General features: G+C 41.1%; 1 protein-coding gene across 1 annotated transcript; it reads left to right on the forward strand.

Annotated features, from left to right (window-relative positions):
• Positions 1–9,731: 9,731 nt before the first annotated feature.
• LOC145341068 (granzyme K-like) lies at positions 9,732–20,651 on the forward strand. Its single transcript, XM_080185857.1, has 5 exons — positions 9,732–9,792; positions 12,757–12,916; positions 14,034–14,175; positions 15,647–15,922; positions 20,362–20,651. Exons 1-5 carry the CDS (start codon positions 9,732–9,734, stop codon positions 20,548–20,550), a joined length of 828 nt encoding a protein of 275 aa, XP_080041983.1. The 3' UTR covers positions 20,551–20,651.
• The last annotated feature ends 451 nt before the right edge of the window (positions 20,652–21,102 follow it).

The raw sequence follows: 21,102 nt of genomic DNA on the forward strand, positions 1-21,102 counted from the left end.
CCAGGGGACTTATCTATTTTCAGCCCCTCAAGAATATCCAGCACATCCCCCTTATCAACCGTAATACTGTCAATTTTACACCCCTGCAACCCAGTGTCCTCCTCAGCTATATTCATGTCCCCCTGCGTGAACACCGAATGTACACACATTAAAGACTCTGGTTGTAAGTTTAACAGTTTTCAAAGATGTTTCTCACACATGTGGTAAACCATTGAATGTCAGAGAAGTTACACGCAGTCGCATATATGGAAACCTCATGATCTACTGAAACTGACCAATATCTTCCAGAAGGCTATTGATTCAAGAGCAGCTATTCATATGTGTCTAGAATGTCTGGAAACCTGGGCGAAACTGAGGTTGGCTGCTGTTCGGGGAATGGATAATGATTTGTGCCCAGAATTGATCAAGAGAGCTATTTGCACAATGCTCCCTCCCCACGTCAATTCATTTATGTAGCGATTGCCACAAAATATGTGTGCAATTGCTCAATGCATGGAAATTAGATTTTAATCTTGAAATGAGAACCCAGCCTGCACACCTCAAGAACAAGCTACTTCACTACATGTTTATCAAAGCTTAATACTTTTCTAAAATGTCTACAGCAGGAATCTATGCAAACCAGACAAAGCAGCAGCTGGTACTTAGCCAGAAGGGATTGGAAAATTTTAACTTGTAGAAAGTTCAATGGATTAGGGAGACACACATCCAGCTGCCCATGTATTAAATTCCACCTTGTGTTCTTGGTTTTTCATTAGAATAAAATTAATGAGCAGTTCTTTAGATTCTCCCAATCACACAATATAAATTCATTAATGTCATTGCTCTTTCGAATGTTACTTCTATGGGAATATCACCAACTGCAAGATCCCTTCTGGGTCACACACCACCCTGACTGAAGATATATCAGAATTCCTTCATCATTGCTGGGACAAAGTCCTGAAGATACCTCCCTAACTGGTCTTGTGGCACGGTGGGCAGCATCCCTGCCTCCAAGCCAGAACTTCTGGGTTCAAGTCCCACCCCAGGACTTGATGGCCAAGGAAGGTGTGTTCATAACGCAGTCAAACAGGTTGAGTAACAACCTGCAAAATCCTTCCAAACACACCAATGGCTGACAGTAGAAGTGGAAGAGATTCCTGATCAGCCAAGCTTGATGTGGAGTGGGGCCCCTCGAGCTATAAACCCCTTGCAACAGATCAGCAACCTGTTCTTGAAATTGCTAGCTATGGAAATGAACAAAAGTCTGCCTAAGTTCATTATATAGGTGCGGAGAGAGAATTGGATTGGGCTCTACTGTACCTAAACCAGATAGAAAACAGTGTTTCAAGTAGGCGGCTCACGAACACTTTCTACAGGGCAATTACTGATGGGCAAAAAGGTGCTTGTCTTGCCAGTGATGTCCACATCCCATGTGCAAATAAATTAAGGAAAAAGACCTGTTGGACCAAATTACTTATTTCTGTACAGGACAATCAGTTTAATTCTGTGTAATCAGACTATAATTTGTTCCCTTTTATTCTAAGATACTTCTTTTTAATATACACTAGAATTTCAAACAAAGTAGTTTATATATGCATAAAACAGAAGTATTATGAATTATCCTAGCTGAGTCGTTAAATTGGCTAAATAGTTGTAGCTGTCTTATTTAAATGGAGAAAGTACAACCTCACATTTTCAAAACTAAAAATAAACCACTTTATGCTGGAAGATGTAATTGCTAGTGTGTTGCATTTTATGAACAAAGTGATATGCAAATATAAAGAAAGACATGAAAAAAAAGCTGTTAGCTGTTTACAGTATATTACAAAGTGATATACTTAGTTGTCCTTAAAAGTATAAAAGGATGAAACAGGATAGTTGAATGGTCTAAATTAGAGGACCATTGATAAAAGATTAAATTCAAGAGATTTTAGAACAAAGAGTTTGTAAAAACCCCTTTTCCAGATCATTGTGAGCCTGTGGAAATTATTTCTAGGATTTCACAGATTTCATCGAACCTCTACAGTGCAGAAGGAGGCCATCTGACCCATCGAGTCTGCACCGACCACAATCCCACCCAGATCCTATTACCATAACCCTACATATTTATCCTGCTAATCCCCCTGATATTAGGGTCAATTTACCATGGCTTATCAATCTATTATTGATTGTTATTCATTGAAAAAAAAACTAAGAGAATGGAGTTCAACTTCATCAGGAGATCCAGGGATTCCTTTCCAAACATGGAAAGTTGGGGAGGTGGTGGCATGGAGGTAGTGACAATATCACCAAACCAGGGACAAGATTTTCTGCACCCCCCCTCCAACTCCCCATCCCCCCCACCCACACCCCCCCACCCCCGCATGGCATAATGGTGGTGCAGGGGGCCTGCCATTTGTCAACGGATTTTACCATTGTTCACACCTTCCACCGTTGGGAAATCTATGGCTGAACTGGACAATCCCACCAGTGGGAACGACTGAAACATCCCACCCCTGTAATCCAAAGGCCCATGCTAGTGATCTGGGAACACTGATTCACATCCCATGAAGGCTGGTGGAATTTAAATGCAGTTAATAAATCTGGGATTAAAGGTAACCACGAAATGATTGTTGTAAACATTCACCTGCCCTTTATGGAAGAAAATCTTCCATCATTACTTGATCTGGTCTACATGTGATCCCTGACCCATAGCAATGTGGTTGGCTCTGATGTGGCCTTTCAAGACATTCATTTCTATCAGACCACTCCAAAGCCGAAGCAGTTCACCCGGTATTGACCTGAACCCAGAACTGACAATGGCAACCCTGCAACTTTCTCCTTATTAACATAATCAGAAAATAGTCATGGAACATTTAAAAAATTATAATACAGCCAGAGTCAAATTTGCAGACCTGATAGAGATCTATAAAATTATGAGAGGCATAGACAGGGTGGATAGTCAGAGGCTTTTTCAAGGGCACAGATTCAAGGTGAGAGGAGGAAAGTTTAAGACAGATGTACGGGGAAAATGTTTCACACAGAGAGTGGTGGGTGCCTGGAAGGTGCTGCCAGAGGAAGTGGTGGAAACAAGCACATTAGCAACATATAAGAGGCATCTGGATGGATACATAAATCGGAAGGGAATAGAGGGATATTGACCAAATCAGGGCAGGAGATTTTAAGTATAGTTATGGCATTATGATCAACAGAAAATTGGAGGGCCGAAGGGCCTGTTCCTGTGCTATATTTTTCTTTGTTCTTTGTTCTTTCTTTTTCTTTGTTCAAAATGGTTTTATGAATGGGAATTGTCTGTGAAAAATCTATTAGAGTTTTCTGAGGAAGCAACAAGCAGGATGGATAAAGGAAAACCAACTTGTGGCATATCTAGATTTTCAAAACATACTCAATAAGGTGTCACATAAAGGATTTACTGCATGAGTTGAGATGTCATGGAATATATTAGCGTGGATAGAGGATTAGCTAACTGGAAATTGAGTTCAGATAAAAGAGCAATTTTCAGGATACAAACTAACTAGTGACTTGAATAAAGGGATTGAGTGTATCGTAGTCTGCACAAAGATAGGTGGGATAGCAAGTTGTGAGGAGCATGCATGGTGTTAAGGGTAAGTTCCTGGCATGGGCGGAGGATTGGTTGACTGGCAGAAGGCAGAGAGTGGGGATAAAGAGGTTCTTCTCAGGATGACAGTTGGTGACGAGCTGGTGCCTCAGGGGTCAGTGCAGGGACCATAACTTTTCACAATATACATTAAAGATTTGGAGGAAGGAACTGAAGACATTGTTGCTAAGTTTGCAGATGACACAAAGATGTGTAGAGAGACAGGTAGTATTGAGGAAGCAGGGGGGGCTGCAGAATGACTTGGACAGGTTAGGAGAGTGGGAAAAGAAGTGGCAGATGGAATACAATGTGGAAAAGTGTGAGGTTATGCACTCTGGAAGGAGGAATGGAGGCATGGACTATTTTCTAAATGGGAAATGCTTCGGAAATGAGAAACACAAAGGGACTTGGCAGTCATTGTTCAAGATTCTCTTAAGGTTAACGTGCAGGTTCAGTCGGCAGTTAGGAAGGCAAATACAATGTTAGCATTCATGTCGAAAGGGCTAGAATACAATAGTAGGGATATACTTCTGAGGCTGTATCAGACTCTGGTCAGACTTCATCTGGAGTATTATGAGCAGTTTTGGGCCCCATATCTAAGGAAGGACGTGCCTTGAAAAGGCCCAGAGGATGTTCACAAGAATGATCCCTGGAGTGAAAACTTGTCATATGAGCAACGGTTGAGCACTCTAGGTCTATACTCATTGGATTTTAGAAGGATAAGGGGGGATCTTATTGAAATTTACAGAATACTGCGAGGATAGAGTGGATGTGGATAGGATGTTTCCACTAGTAGGAAAAACTAGAAGCAGAGGGCAGAATGTCAAGCTAAAGGGACAATCCTTTAAAACAGAGATGAGGAGGAATTTCTTCAGCCGGAGAGTGGTGAACCTGTAGAGCTCTTTGCCTGGCTGTGGAGGCCAGGTCTTTGAGTGCCATTATGACAGAGATAGGTAGGTTCTTGATTAATGAAAGGATCAGGGGTTATGTGGAAAAGGCAGGAGAAAGGAGATCGGGAAAAACAATTAGCCGTGATTGAATGGTGGAGCAGATTCAATGGACTGAGTGGCCTAATTCTGCTCTTTTGTCTTATAGTCTTATAAGTCTTCAAATGGATATCAAGCAGTAAAATTAATGAGCAAAGTTTTAGTAGATAGGGTACAATGTAGGGAAAATGTTACATTATCCATTTTGGCAGGAAGATCAAAAAACAGAATATTATTTAAATGAAGAGGAATTACAGAATGCTATTGCACAAAGGGTTCTGAGGGTCCTTGTATGTGAATCACAAAATGTTAGCATGCATTTACAACAAGTAAATAGGAAAGCAATTTTCGGCCTGCAAAAGTAAAGAAGTATGAAATTCATTTGTTCATAAAAAACTTGAATATTGCTGAATAAAAATATTTTGTCAAAGCTTTTCATCTTGTAGGTGTTAAGACAATCACAAGAATACCACTGTTAGGAGTTATTTTCCCCTGACATTGCATTCTGGCAATTGTCCTGATGAGTACAAGATGAAAAACTTTGATAAAATGGGTTTTTTCAGCAATAATCAAGTATAAAAGTAGTAAAGTCTTTATACAACTGTGCAGGGCATTGGTGAAACCATACCTAGAGCCCTGCAGTTTTGGTCATCAGATTCAGAAGGAATATACTTGCGACACTTGTTTAGCAACAACCTGCTCACTGGGGCCACTCAGCTCTTGAACTCCTTCTAGCCTTGTTTCAAACATGGAAAAAAAGAGCTGAACTTCAAAGGTGAGGTGAGGGTGATTGCTCTTGACATCAAGGCATCTTCTGACTGAGTGTGACGTCAAGGAGTCCTTACAAAGCTCAAGTCAATGGGAATCAGGGGGAAAACTCTCTGCTGTTGGAGTCATACTGAGCACAAAGGAAAATGGTTCTGGTTGTTGGAGGTCAATCATCTCAACCCTCGGATATTCCTGAAGGAGATTCACAGGATGGTGTCCTAGGCCTGATCATATTCAGCTTCTTCATTAATGACCTCCCTTCCATCATAAGGTCAAAGGTGGGAATGTTCGCTGATGATCACACAATGTTCAGCACCATACTTGGCTTCTCCAATACTGAAGCAGTCCATGCCAAAATGAAGTGAGACCTGGACAATATCCAGGCTTGGGCAGATATGTGGCAAGTAACTTTTGTGCCAGATAAGTGACAGGCAATGATCATTTCCAACAAGAGAGAATCCAACCGTCACCTTTTGACATTCAATGACATTACCATAACTCTAATAAGAACATAAGAAATAGGAGCAGGAGTAGGCCATCCAGCCCTTCGAGCCTGCCCCACCATTCAATAAGATCATGGCTGATCTGTCGCTGCTCAGTTCCACTTTCCCGCCATGATATCCCCCATGATAACACCTTGGGGGTTATCATTAATCAAAATCTGAACTAGACTAGCCATATAAATACTGTAGTTACCAGATCAGGTCAGAGGCCAGCAATCATTCAGTGAACAACTCTTCTCCCAGTTCCACAAAGCCTGTCCACTATCTACATGGCACACATCAAGAGTGCGATGGAATACTCTACACTGGATGAGTGCAGTTCTCACAAAGCCTGACACCAGCCAGAACAAAGAAACCTGCTTGTTTGGCACCCCATCCACAAACCTTCAATCTCTCCACCAGCAACACGCAGTGGCAGCAGTGTGAACCATCTAAACAATACTCTTTCTAATATCCAGGCCAGAAAGTCCAAGGTGTTATATGAAGATAGCCTAGACCTTAAGTTTTTACATTTAAATTTGGCATGGGTGAGCATAAGGTATTTCACTCCAGGTATGATTCAAGTGATCTGCTAGGAAGCTTTTATCAAACAAAGTTTACTTAAGAACGCAGTTAAAATACAATAAAAAGAGTAAGCATAAATTTTACCAATTACAAGATTCAAACATGATACAGTACAAACTTTAACAGTTGTTCTACCATTGATGTTCCAAATCAAGCAACATCCCACAAATATACAACCTGTTCCCCTTTCTAGATTTGTCACAAAAAGCAAGTATGCTCATGTGAATTGGTCCTTTGAATGTTGGAACAAATCTCTGAAGCTTCCCAGTCCTGAAACTTTCCACAAACCCCCTGGAGAGAGAGGGAAAGAGGGAGAGAGGGAGAGACTGCCTTCTTCCAGCAACTTCAAACAGCTAATAAACTAATAAAAAAAAATTTGAACTTTTCTGTGAAAAAACTGTCCCCAGGCATCGCCTGACCTGTCAATCATCCCCGAATCAGGTTCCACTCAGTAAGCCCCAAAGACCATAAAACCCCTGGACATTGCATTAGACCAGATTAAAAATAAACATGATGTCATTTATACTGCCTCAGTAACAGTTACAGATAAAAGAGTGCCAATAAAATGCTAGGAGCTATTTGAAAAGCTTACAAATAAACCTGATTAAAAATATATTTCTTAAAAGCACAGTATCACCACACACTGCACAAACTCACTAAAGTTCCATTGACAACACCTTCCAAACCCACAATGTCGATCATCTAGAAAGACCAGCACAGCAGACATATGGGAACACCACCATCTAGAAGTTCCCCACCAGGCCAATCACCATCCTGATTTGGGAATACATCGCCATTCCTTCACTGTCAGGTCAAAATTGTGGAACTCCCTCCCTAACAGCACTGTGGGTGTATCTACACCACATGGACTGCAGCAATTCAAGATCACAGCTCAACACCACCTTCTCAGGGGCAATTAGGGATTTGTAATAAATGTTGGCATAGCCAGCTGTGCCCACAGCCCAAGATTGAATGAAAAAAAGGAGTTGTTGGCACTGAACTCATACAAATGTAGAATATTCCATCACATTGTTGACACAAGACTTGTAGGTTGTGAAAGATTTTTGGCAATCAGGAAGTCTTTTCACAGAATACCCAGCTCCTGGCCTGTTCTTTTCACCATGGTATTTCTATGCCTAGTTCACTTCAGTTTCTTGTCAACGGTAACCCCCAGGATCATAGAATCTACAGTGCAGAAGGAGGCCATTTGACCCATTGAGCCCACACTGACAACAATCCCACCCAGGTCCCATCCCTGCAACCCCACATATTTACAGTCCTAATCCTTCTGATACTAAGGGACAATTTAGCATGACCAATCAACCTAACTTGCACATCTTTGGACAGTGGGAGGAAACCTGAGCACCCAGAGGAAACACACGCAGACACAGGGAGAATGTGCAAACTCCACACAGTCACCTGAGGCCAGGATTTAACCCGGGACCCTAGCACTGTGAGGTAGGAGTGCAAACCACTGTGCCACTGGATGTTGATGTTGGGGGATTCAGTGATGGCAATGTTGTTGAATGTCAAGAGAAGATGCTTAGATTCTGCATTGTTGGAGATGGTCATCACCTAGCACTTGTGCAATGACCTAGAAAAGAATGCCTAGTAAAGAACAGTTTGATCAAGCAGATGCAGCACGAATTCATGAGGGGGAAGTCATGTTTAACAAATTTATTGGATTTCTATGAAGATGTGACAAGTGCAGTAGACAGTGGGGAACCGGTGGGTGTGATGATTCTAGATTTCCAGAAGGCGTACGATAAGGTGCCTCACAAAAGGTTGCTGCAGAAGGTTAGGGTACACAGAGTTGGGGGTAAGGTGTTAGCGTGGATTGAGGATTGATTATCTAACAAGAAGCAGAGAGTTGGAATCAATGGGCGCTTTTCTGGTTGGCAGTTGGTGACTAGTGGAGTGCCGCAGGGATTCGTGCTGGGGCCTCAACTGTTTACCATATACATAGACGATCTGGAGGAGGAGGCTGAGTGTAGGGTAACAAAATTTGCTGATGACAAGAAGATGAGTGGAAAAGCGAATTGCTTGGAGGGCACGGAAACGCTGTAGAGAGATCTGAATAGGCTGAGTGAGTGGGTGAGGACCTGGCAGATGGAGTGTAACGTTAGCAAATGTAAGGTTATCCACTTTGGTAGAAATAATAGTAGAAGGGATTATTATTTAAAGGGTGAAAAGTTGCAGCATGCTACGGTGCGGAGGGACCTGGGGGTCCTTGTGCACAAATCGCGAAAACCCAGTCTGCAGGTGCAGCAGGTGATCAAGAAGGCAAATGGGATGTTGGCCTTTATAGCGAGGGGGATAGAATATAAAAGCAGGGAGGTCTTGCTGCAACTGTACGGGGCACTGGGTGAGGCCGCAGCTGGAGTACTGCGTGTAGTTTTGGTCCCTGTATTTGCGAAAGGATATATTAGCCTTGGAGGGAGTGCAGAGAAGGTTCACCAGGCTGATACCGGAGATGAGGGGGTTAGCCTATGAAGAGAGATTGAATAGGCTGGGTCTGTACTCGTTAGAGTTTAGAAGGCTGAGGGGGGATCTTATAGAGACTTACAAAATAATGAAGGGGATAGATAGGGTAAAGGTAGAGAGATTCTTCCCGCTTAGAAAAGATAGCAGAACTTGAGGGCACAGCCTCAAAATAAAGGGGGTGCAGTTTAGAACGGAGTTGAGGAGGAACTTCTTCACTCAAAGGGTGGTGAATCTCTGGAATTCTTTGCCCATTGAAGTAGTGGAGGCTACCTTGTTGAGTATATTTAAGTCATGGATAGATAGGTTTCTGATAGACAAGGGGATTAAGAGTTATGGGGAGAAAGCGGGAAGGTGGAACTGATTCACTCCAGATCAGCCATGATCTTATTGAATGGCGGGGCAGGCTCGAAGGGCAAGATGGCCTACTCCTGCTCCTATTTCTTATGTTCTTATGTTCAATGCTAATGTTATCTGTCTGTTGTCCAGATATCGCTGCATGCAGGCATGGAATGCTTCATTAGTTGCTAAGTTGCAAATAGAATTGAACACTAAATCTTGCATACATGATATGAGAATATTTGATTGTAAAGGTCAGTTTATACATAAAATCTTAGATTCAAAAACATTCAAGAAATCTCAGTGAAACCTCAGCATCCTCTAAGTGATATCTTAATATTTGTTGCAATACTCTGGTTACCCTTAGGTCCTGTGGTTCTTTGTAAATGGAATCGATACACAATAGAAAGGTTGCCGCTTCTTAGAGATGACATCAAAGGGAGCAAACCACATCCCTTTGAGTTTATTATAAATTACTCGAGAACTTCACTTGTAATCACACTAGGAGCAACAATGAAATCATTACAATATATTCTGCTCATTTCTTCGATTGTGGTTTCCCTCGCTCCAACCTGTAAGTAAAAAAATTAGTAACTTTTATATTTTCTGCATTTATATTGGCATTTAATTTTATAATCGTTAAATGGTAATGAATATATTTTAAGCAGTTGCAATAATTAACCTAAACTTACATCAGCTAAAGTATTAATATGTATTCCTTTTTGCATTTATTACAATAGACATCCACTTTCCTACATTTTGATGCACTTTAATTTCTTAACATTTTAGGAAGTATGAAAATAGTTTTCCAACAAAGTAATAAATCCAAGAGTATTTTGCAGAGAAAAAATATATATTTTGCTACCAAACTACTTGATACTATTCAACATCAGAACTGAATTGTTGCTGTATGTTTGTTGAGTTAAAACCGTAGACTCATTCTCCTGGGGGTAAATTTAACTTTGTATAATCGTGCAAAGCAAGTGACGTCGAGTCAGCAGTCCATCTTACACCTCGTCTTATTATTTATTCCACTGTACATCATCCATGGGGCAGGATACAATATTGGATAGAGGTCTGAGCTCAGCAAAAGAAACAAATACCCCACCAGATCAAATTTCTCAGAAAATTGATCCTTTAGGTTTCACTGGGGGATTTGAGGGTCCAGAGTGTCTACCTCCTCCTACCCCATCCCCATCCTACCCCAACCCCCAAACCACTTATCTGACTATCAGTGGCCAATCCCATGGATTAACAGTGACTGAACAATTATTGACTGCCCTTCTGCACCTTCGTACAGCTGGTTTTATTGCTGTGTACAACTGGAGATAGCAATGTGTTGGAAAGAGGACAAAGGAAAAATGGACAATGATGATTTAGCAACTTGCTTACTCTCCCAAACTCGTGCCCTGTCTCAATTTCACCGTCCAGTCTTCATACTGAATGTCGTGAACTAACTTCTTGTTTTGAATTGACTCAAAATCACTCTGACCTAAGCACTAGGAGTGAACACCTTTGAATATGTTTTAAGAATTGACTTTTGAACTCATTAATGGTATTTGGACATAATGGATGAGGTCAACATTTATTCTGTGTTTCTGTAATGCTCTTAAGAAAGCTCTGATTGTTTCTTGAGCCACAATGTTCTGTGTGCTGAAGAGACTCACATAGTTCTATTATTTTCATGTCAGGATATTGTGTGGTATGAAAGGGAACTTGGAGGTGATATTGTTCCTGTGCACCTGCTTCCCTTGTCCTTCTAGATGGTCTAAGTTGTGGTTTGGGCTGTGCTGCCAAAGAGGCCGTTGTAAGTTTCATAGTACATCTTGTAGCCAACTTGCATCATTGTCGGTGGAAGTGAATGATTATGGATTGTTTTGTCCAAGATGGTGTTCAGCTTCTCAAGTGCTGTTGGAATTACAGTCATCCAGGTAACAGGCAGTTTTCCATTGTACTCCTGTCTTATGCATTGTACATTATCCAAAGGCTGCAGGGAGGTAGGAAATGAATCATTTACCTCAGCATATTGAGTCTTTCATTTTGGAGCCTCAGTATTCATGTGGCTGGTCCAGTTAAGTTGCTGGTCATGAATGATCCCCAGAATGTTAATGGTGGAGAGTTTCAGTGATGGCAATCCCTGTGAATGCCAAGGGGAGGTGGCTGACTCTCTTGTTTAAAAATGGTCATTGTTTGACACTTAGCCTAAGCCATTAGGCTAAGCTGTATGAAGGTGCAGAAGGGCAGTCAATAATTGTCCATGCCTTGCTGTATGGTTCATTATATAAGCATTTGTAGTAGAATTGAACATCACAATAATCACCAAATAGCTCTGCTTCTTAACTTATCTTGGAGGGAAGATCATTGATGAAGTAGTTAAAGGTGGTTGGGCCAAGAACAGTACCCCAAGGAAACCCACCGTGAAGTGTTGGGGCTGAAATCACAAATTGAATAAAATAAGGTTTGATGTCAACTCCCTCTCACCTCCCTTAAATATATGTGATGCGACTGTGCCTTTAAGAAATATATTTTTAAATCATGTCCTCTGCAGTTTGTAAGCAGCCTTTTCTTCATTGTTGCTGCCTGTCTGCTTAGTTGTCTTTTTATTGCTGCTTAATTCGATAAAATGGGGTTCTGTTTATTTTTAACCTGGGCCTAATACAATGTTGTAGAGTTTTTCGCGTTTACAACCCTTTAGAATTGTTAGGGGGAAGAGTGAATGACAGTTCAAGTGACAAGGGTTCTTTTACTATCAGTTTATGGCTGCTGGTTTCTATTTAGTTAGCAGGTGTGTGGACTCCTAGCTAAAGGCACGTACGGGTCTCTCTCCCTGTTATTAGAAATTCTGCTGTGATGGAAACAGTTTTTCTTGCCTTTCTGGAGTGAAAACAACAGTGGCTTTGTGTCTGCCTTGAAGTCTGCTAGAGATTGTAGGACTGGGAAGTCAGAATTTCAGTTCTGTCCAAAGGATTGGTTCACATCAGGTATTGCTCTACAGCAAGGCGACTTGAGCATTCTTATTTTCTGTGCCAAGCCTGCGGCAGGTGTATGTTTGTAAGGAGGTTTGTTGTACTGGAACAGTGCATTTGGTTGTTGTTTATAATTGGTAAAAGTTATTGCTAATTTTCCTTCTATGTGTTAATTGTATTCTTAAATAAACTTAGTTTGATGGGGGCTCCCAAGTGGGTCATTTGGACCATACCTGCAGTGAAGCATTTCATGTTTACCCCACCTATATCCAAAGTGCAAAACTTATGGTCTAGCCTGACTTTATAAAATACCTTGGAGTTTCTGACCTGAATTATAATGGGAGGAAATTTTCTGGTCCCACCCACCAGGGAAATCACCTCAGGCAGAGACAGGAAGTTTGACGGATCATTGAAAGTCCATTGACCTTGGACATGAATTTCCGTACTCAGGTCGGATGGGATCAGATTCCATCCTTTCCATATTCACATATGTAAAGATCTATATTTAATATTTCATGCTCATTTCAACTAATAAAACAACATGTCACTCTTTTTATATCTTTTTAATGCAGATTATGGTGCGGAAATTATCGGAGGCCGCAAAGTTAAGCCCCATTCAAAACCTTATATGGTGTCTATCCAAGTTGGTAACAAAAATGGCCACTATGTACATAAATGTGGAGGGGCTTTGATCAGAAGTAAATGGGTACTGACTGCAGCACACTGTGAAGAGTAAGTTATAGTGTGAACATGTTTTACTGAAGCATTGCTATGATTATTAATCCTCATTTGGAAACTACTTAGCTCCACAACTAGACAACTTTAAATAATTGCTTCCAAACACAGTAGTGACACCATGAATGTTAAGCAGTGGAGGAAAGACATTTTTACACAGCAAGTGGTTAGGGTTTAGAATGCACTGCCTGGGAATGTGATGGAGGAGGATCCCATTGAGGCATTCAAGAGGAAACTGAATTATTATATGAAAAGAAAGAATGTGCAGGGCTGGAGGAAGAAGGCAGGGGAGCGGTACCAGGTGAATTGCTCCTACTGAAAGTCAGTGCAGAATTACAGGCTGAATGGCCTCTTTCTGTGCTGTACCAATTCTATGATTCTGTCACCTCCATCTGTCTGCACTTCACAAATAACTAAACCACTGCTTTTACACTGCAGATCAAAATAATAAATGACGTTAACAGAAATTTGAACTAGAACAGAACATCCTGGAAATGCACAACATGTCAGTCAGCATCTGATGAAGAATTCCACTTAAACTTCAACTCTTCAAACACTGACTAAGCTGATATTTAATTCAGTCTTTTTTTTATTTGCATGATAATCTGTCTTATTGTATGTCTGAATGAAATGCAGAAGCTGTACATACACGAGGGAGAAGGAGGTATATGGGAAGAGGTAGAGTGGAAGCAAGTACATGTGGAATATTAACACTGGCATAGACCAGCTCAACCAAGTGGCTTTCCTCTGCACTGTAATATCAATAGCAGGAATTCTCCGGCTGTTCACGACTGTGGGATTCTCTGGTCCTGCCAACGGTCCAACCCCACCACGGGTTTCCTGACAGCATGGGGTGGCTTCAATGGAAGATCCCATTGACAGCAGCTGGATCCAAGGATCCCGTTCCCAGTCAACAGCACGCCAAGAAAAATGCGGAGAATCTTTCCCATAGTTTGATGTAAGAATGAAAAAAAGTACATAGTAAGGGTTGGTAATATTTTTTCAGATTGATATCCTTACACTATTTGAAACTTTGATTGATCTTTTTCTCCTTAATTTTTAAAAATTGTCTTTTTTAATGAGAATAATTATCTCTTTTTCTGACATGACTCAGCAAACGGCCTATTCAAGTAGTCCTTGGAGCTCATTCTCTCTCACGGAATGAGACGAGTCAACAAAAGCTTCAGGTGAAGAGGCAATATCCCCACCGAGGTTTCAATGGAAAAACTCCAGAAAATGACATCATGCTGCTCGAAGTATGAACTTCATTTCTTTCATTTGGGTTTGTTTGTGGTGTTTAAAATCATTAACTTAAAAAGACATCAATGTTGAGTTTCACAGAAACATTTTACATCTTCAGTCTCTTGGCAGAGAGGGTTTTGGCAGATAATGAGTGAGGTCGGGCAACACTTTTATTAGTTACATTACTTTCAAAGACTGAAACTCAAACATTCAGAAAATTACAGTTCCTGTGATGCAATTCTTCACATACGTGTTGATCTTGGATATCAGCAAGCTGCCTGATCCTGAGCAGGTATCATAATTGAGCCTAACCTTGTCTTAACTCTGGTCCGATTAGTTTTCAGCAATATTCGTTTGACAAGGAGTAAGTGCCATTTTCTTAAATGAACCTTTTCTTGTCAAGCCTGCAAACCAACTCTGATTCAGTGAGGACTGTTGGAGAACATACAGAAGCAACACCAGCCACACACCCAAAATGAGGTGCCAACCTGGTCAGGCTATGACACTGGGTTATATGCATTCTAAACTGTGGAAGAAGCACAGAACCGACAGAACTAATCAGCATGCACCTCACTTCACATTTGCTTGCTTTATGTGCATATCACTTTAGTCATACTGATTAGAAAAGAACTGTGTGGATGGAAATCAATTCTTGCCCACCACTGGCTTATACAGTTCTCTAACGGAAATCTCATTAAGATTTGACATCAGCTCCTAAACACTGCATGGTCTTTATTTTCTGTATCTCTTATGATAAAATCTAGAATTCCATTATTTATTTTTACCTCTTGTTTCCATGCTACACAGCACCACATCTGCCTCCATTCAATTATAATTGCTACAAGTATTTTTTAACCAAACTGGTGCCACTTAAACACTGAAGACATTGGATTTTATCAGCCACGTTTTACCCAATTCCCACATTCCTTGCATTGGTTTCTTAAAAAGAATTAGAAAATGATACCTACTCCAAACCATCCAATGGGAGATGTTAAATTTCTTACACATTTCTACGTGTTGATGAACAGAGTAAATAGATCACACACAGGTCAGGAAAATCCAAGATTCAAGTTAATTACTGCCAGCTTGGACAGCAGTTACTTTCCTACAAATGGTTTCAATCACCCTCTGACCGCAAATCAATTAGAATCAACTGGGAATCCTGCTCCAGATTGTCCAGTGATTTGCTGCCGTGTGGATGATGGATGTGAATTGGGTTGGGCTGAGTTGTGAATCTCCAGATAGCAACAATCACCATCACGGTCCATAAATGGTAAACAACATCTGGAGAGACAGAGTAGAGAGTAGTCAGTGCCCATGGAATCACTGACTGATCCAAATCAGAGTATTCAGTCCTGGAGGGGAGATGTTTGCGAGGCAGGTTTCTTACGAGAAGATTATAGACCTATTCTGGAATAAATCAATACAATGAGATCGTCACATTTTGAAGAGCAAAAATATTAAGTTTTTCTTATTGTCCCATAGCTGTCCAGTGAAGCAAAGATCAACAAATATGTGAAACTGCTCAAACTACCTAAAGACAAGATTGCGGATCTGAAGCGTGGAACACGCTGTACAGTGGCAGGATGGGGAACAACAAATGCACGTTTCAAAGATCCATCTGACACACTTAAAGAAGTGAAGCTATTTGTAATAGATCGTAAAACATGCAACAGTAAGGATTATTACAATCATAACCCTGTAGTAACCGAGGACATGATCTGTGTTGGTGACAGCAAAGGCAGAGAAGACACAAGTTTGGTGAGTGTACTGTGTTAGTTTATTATTTGACTACTAATTTAAACACTTTCCAAGCATTCAAGATTAATGTGATAAACAGAAGTTGACTCTTAATTCTCTTCACAATCTTCCTTTATTTAACACTTTAGGTACCAAACTGAAACTAACAACAGTTGCAACATTTTAACATTAACTCTTCACCAAAGATTAACTCTTCAATGAACATTAGCTCTTTAACTCTAATTCTTTAACTGAAAATAGATACTACCTGGTTTAGAATGGAATGGCCAGGTCTGTTCCCGATGTAGAATCTATCCTCATGTCTTCTTTAAAGGTACTCTTCAGGACACTGCTTACGATGGTTGATCTCTAGATTTATCACTAGAGACAAAGGGCTGCACATCTTTTTTAACCACAAATTGTTTCAACTTTCCAGAAGGTTCTCTAACACCCAGCCAATGGTGTAACCAGCAACAGATCACATTGCTCAAACAGCCAATGGAATGAGTTTTAAATGACTCCGTAATGCTTGGTTCAGATAACATGTAGCTCACATCACATATGGGTAACCCATAAATTTTGGTGCCATAGATCTAACTCCAGCTGAACAACTCCCTTCATTTTGGTCAACACAGGAAGCTTTAGACCACAGTTCCCAGACCAGGTCACTATTCCCAGTAATTCTGCAGCTTGCAGCAGTTTCTAATTACATCTTGATCAAAAATCCCAGCATGCTTGACTCTCAATTACACCATTGCTTTTTAAAGGTAATCTTGCCATTATTATAATTAAAATCATTGCCATAGTTATCCTTTCTCCATCCACTAGCTAATATCAGTGAAAATAATCACAAACTTTTAGAATTTCTGTAAAAACATATAGGTTCTGGAAGGAATCCTGTTCTTCTAAGGTGCTTTGGCTTGTTTGTGACTACAAGCTCACTTCATCAAGGTTGACCCTGAACTGCCCTTGAAGTGCTCTTGGAGGTCACACAATTTTATCATTAAAATGCTTCAAGTAACCAGCCCACCATCATCACCATCATCAAAGTGAAAATATTTATCCAATTTCTGATAAAATAGGCATCTCAATTTAATGCATGACACATAAAAGATAAATGCCTTCAGTGTAAGAAACTCACAGATACCTGTTATATCATAGAATTATAAACACAAAAAGACACCAGTTGACCTGTTAAGTCTTTATAAAAGTAATCATGGTCAGCCTCACATCTCAGCTTTCTCCAGTAATCCTTAACTTCCTTATCACCTGTCCAACTCAACTTTAAAATTATTTATGTTATCACCTTCGACCATCTTTCCAGGTAAAATGTTCCAATTCCTGATAACTTTGTGAGTGAAAGAAATTCCCCCCATCTCTCATTGAATCATAGAATCTCTACAGAAGGAGGCCATTCAGCCCATTGAGTCTGCACCAATAACCATCCCATACAGGCCCTTTTCCTTGCCAACCCACATAATCCCCTTGACTCTAAGGGGCAATCCCATCAGGCTTGTTTCCCATAATCCCAAGCATTTATCACACTAATCCCCCTAACCTACACATCTTGGGACACAAAGGGGCAATTTAAGAACATAAGAACATAAGAACATAAGAAATAGGAGCAGGAGTAGGCCATCTGGCCCTTCGAGCCTGCCCCGCCATTCAATAAGATCATGGCTGATCTGTCGTGGCTCAGTTCCACTTTCCCGCCCTCTCCCCATAACCCTTAATCCCCTCTCTTATCAAAAACCCATCAACCCGCTTCTTAAAAATATTTAGCGAGGCAGCCTCCACCACTTCAACGGGCAGAGAATTCCAGAGATTCACCACCCTTTGAGTGAAGAAGTTCCTCCTCAACTCCGTTCTGAACTGCCCCCCCTTTATCTTGAGGCTGTGCCCCCTAGTCCTACTGTCTTTTTTGAGCGGGAAGAGTCTTTCCACCTCTATCCTATCCATCCCATTCATCATCTTATACGTCTCAATGAGATCTCCCCTCATTCTTCTAAACTCTAACGAGTACAAGCCTAGTTTATTCAGCCTCTCCTCATAGCTCAACCCCCTCAACTCCGGTATCAGCCTAGTAAACCTCCTCTGCACTCCCTCCAAGGCCAAAATATCTTTGCGCAGGTGCGGCGCCCAAAACTGCACACAGTACTCCAGCTGCGGCCTCACCAATGCCCTATACAGCTGCAGCAAGACCTCCCTACTTTTATATTCAATCCCCCTCGCTATGAAGGCCAGCATCCCATTCGCCTTCCTGACCACCTGCTGCACCTGCAGGCTGGGTTTTTGCGACTCATGCACAAGGACCCCGAGGTCCCTCTGCACCGTCGCCTGCTGCAGTTTTTCGCCACGTAAGTAATAGTCCTTCCTACCATTCTTCCTACCAAAGTGGACCACCTCACACTTGCCAACATTAAATTCCATTTGCCATTTCCTGGCCCATTCGCCCAGCCTATCTAGATCCTTCTGCAGACTCTCCACACCCTCCGCACAATTTGCCTTTCCCCCAATCTTGGTGTCATCAGCAAATTTCGACACCCTACACTCGGTTCCCTCCTCCAGATCATCTATATAAATGGTAAATAGCTGAGGCCCCAGCACCGACCCCTGGGGCACCCCACTAGTCACCAACCGCCAATCCGAATAGCACCCATTGACCCCCACTCTCTGCCTCCTATTTGACAACCAATCCTCTATCCACGCTAACACCCTACCCCCAACTCCATGTCCTCTGACCTTCTGCAGTAACCTCTTGTGAGGTACCTTATCAAATGCCTTCTGAAAATCCAGAAAGACCACATCCACCGGCTCTCCTCTATCCACCGCCCTAGACACATCCAAATCCACCTAACCCACATAACTTTGGACTGTGGGAGGAAATCAGAGAAACCTGCGCAGACAAAGGGAGAACGTGCAAACTTCACACAGTCACACGAGGCCGGAATTTAATCCAGGTCCTTGGCGTTGTGAGGCAGCAGTGCTAACCATTGTGCCACTGTGCCACCCTCTCCTCTCGACCTATCACTAAAATTTTGAATCTGTGATCTCTGGCTATTGACCTACTGTCGATGGTAGCCAGGATGTGGAGATGCTGGCATTGAACTGGGATAAGCACAGTAAAAAGTCTCACAACACCAGGTTAAAGTCCAGCAGATTTATTTGGCAGCACAAGGTTTCAGAGCACTGCCCCTTCATCAGGTGAGTGGGAGTTGTGTTCACAAACAGGGCATATAAAGACACAAAGTCTGTTTACAAGATAATTGTTGGAATCCGAGTCTTTACACTCTTTACCTGATCTCAGAAATGGCTTGTCTACTGTCTTTTCCAAAGCAATGAGGAACAAATTAGCTTTGTATCTAAGTATAAATGTTAATTTGATGGTTTAGAACACAACTGCTTACAACCTGAAACCTGTAATATCTTTCTAAGACACTAGGAAACTGAGGGTCTATTCAAGATATTCTCAAGGAATGTAGCTATTGTCATTAAAGTATAAATATTGCATACTTTCCTCTCAGTAACATATTGTGAGCCTTCTTTCGATCTCTCACAATCAAACCACACAGCTTTCTGTCAGATAGACTCTAGAACAGTTCACTTAACCTATTTTCATTTACCCTAAACTTAGCAAAATATAATAATCTTAAAAAGCAAAAGCTGCAATCCTAAAATGTATTTTTTAGCCCTTCATGTGATATGGGTGTTGCTAGCAAGATTTGAATTCATTGCCCATCCCTAAATGTGCCTGAAGAGGTGGCGATAAGCCACTTTCTTGAATGACTGCAGTCCATTTTGTAGCAGTTTAGTAAAATTAAGCGGCTTGCTCGCCCATTTTGGAGGACAGTTCAGAGTCAACCACATTACTGTAGGTCTCGAGTTACACATAGCCCAGAACAGGTAAGGATGACAGATTTCCTCCCCTGCACGAGATGGGTTTTTACAATAATTAACTATATTTCACACCACTGGGTTTATATCCTAGATTTTATTAATTTAATTTCACTTGCTGCTAAGGTGTGACTTGAAATCATGTCCCCTGGGTATTAGGATGGGCCTTTGGATTACAAGTCCAGCAATATTATCACTACACTGAAATCTCTCCTCACAAATTAACCCAAACAATTGTAACAATTAAACTACATTTTCAAAGGGAGGAATGAGCAATTAGGTAGTAACAGCAGATTATAGCAACAAATTCAAGAGTGGGTTGGTTAACCACAGGATAATATGTTCAACAGCAAGATATGATGGGAAATGATACTTCTTGGACCAATGAGGATAATTACAAAGTATATTTCAGGCATGTATATATTGATATTCTTGTAATCCTTAACATGTACATCAATACAGAGTATTGTTCAATTTGACATGAATGTATTACAAATTGAACAGGTTCAAATATGACCAATTCCAGTTGAAATCACCCTTCTCGCTTTTTCATTTTTCTTTTCCAGGGTGATTCGGGTGGTCCTTTAATTTGCAAAGGTGTGTACACAGGGATTGTGTCATACGGACCTAAAAAACCAACAGAAAAGAAGCCTGGAATTTACACTCTCATATCAAGGAAATACCTGAAATGGATTCAGGAAACAATTCGTGTGCAAGCTTACAACATGATGACTGAGGAATATTTTGAGTTTTGAGTCTTAATGTCACCCTGTTTTACTTCATAGCTTGTTGAATTGTTTTGCTCAGAGAAAAGCCAGCATGTTTTTATCTTGTACATCGTACTGCATTAATTACAAAGTGGAATAAAAACCTGAAGTATGAAATTCTTAATGTGTGAAATGAGTCACACTGAATCCTCCAACGGCATTATTAAAAAACAAAGAACAAAAAAAATTACAGTACAGGAAAGGCACTTCGGCCCTCCAAGCCGAAACTGACCATGCTGCCTGACTTAATTAAAACCCCCTACCCTTCCAGGGACCATATCCCTCTATTTCCATCCTATTCATGTACTTGTCAATATGCCCCTTAAAAGTTATTTCCGTATCCACTTCCACTACCTCCCCCGGCAACAAGTTCCAGACATCCACTACTCTCTGTGTAAAAATCTGCCTTGTACATCTGTTTTAAACCTTGCCCCTCACACCATAAACCTATGCCCCCTAGTAATTGACTCTTCCACCCTGGGAAAAAGCTTCTGACTATCCACTCTGTCCATGCCTCTCATAATCTTGGAGACTTCTATC

Source organism: Carcharhinus amblyrhynchos, chromosome 1, assembly GCF_965287045.1.
Source record: "Carcharhinus amblyrhynchos chromosome 1, sCarAmb.v2.hapA, whole genome shotgun sequence".
Taxonomy (NCBI): domain Eukaryota; kingdom Metazoa; phylum Chordata; class Chondrichthyes; order Carcharhiniformes; family Carcharhinidae; genus Carcharhinus; species Carcharhinus amblyrhynchos.

Bases quoted from the DNA above. Each gene is read 5' to 3' on its own strand.
- LOC145341068 (XM_080185857.1), top strand. From the start codon at position 9,732: ATGAAATCATTACAATATATTCTGCTCATTTCTTCGATTGTGGTTTCC. The intron at 9,793-12,756 runs GTAAGTAAAAAA...TTTTTAATGCAG, and splicing joins GGTTTCCCTCGCTCCAACCT to ATTATGGTGCGGAAATTATC. The intron at 12,917-14,033 runs GTAAGTTATAGT...GACATGACTCAG, and splicing joins ACTGCAGCACACTGTGAAGA to CAAACGGCCTATTCAAGTAG.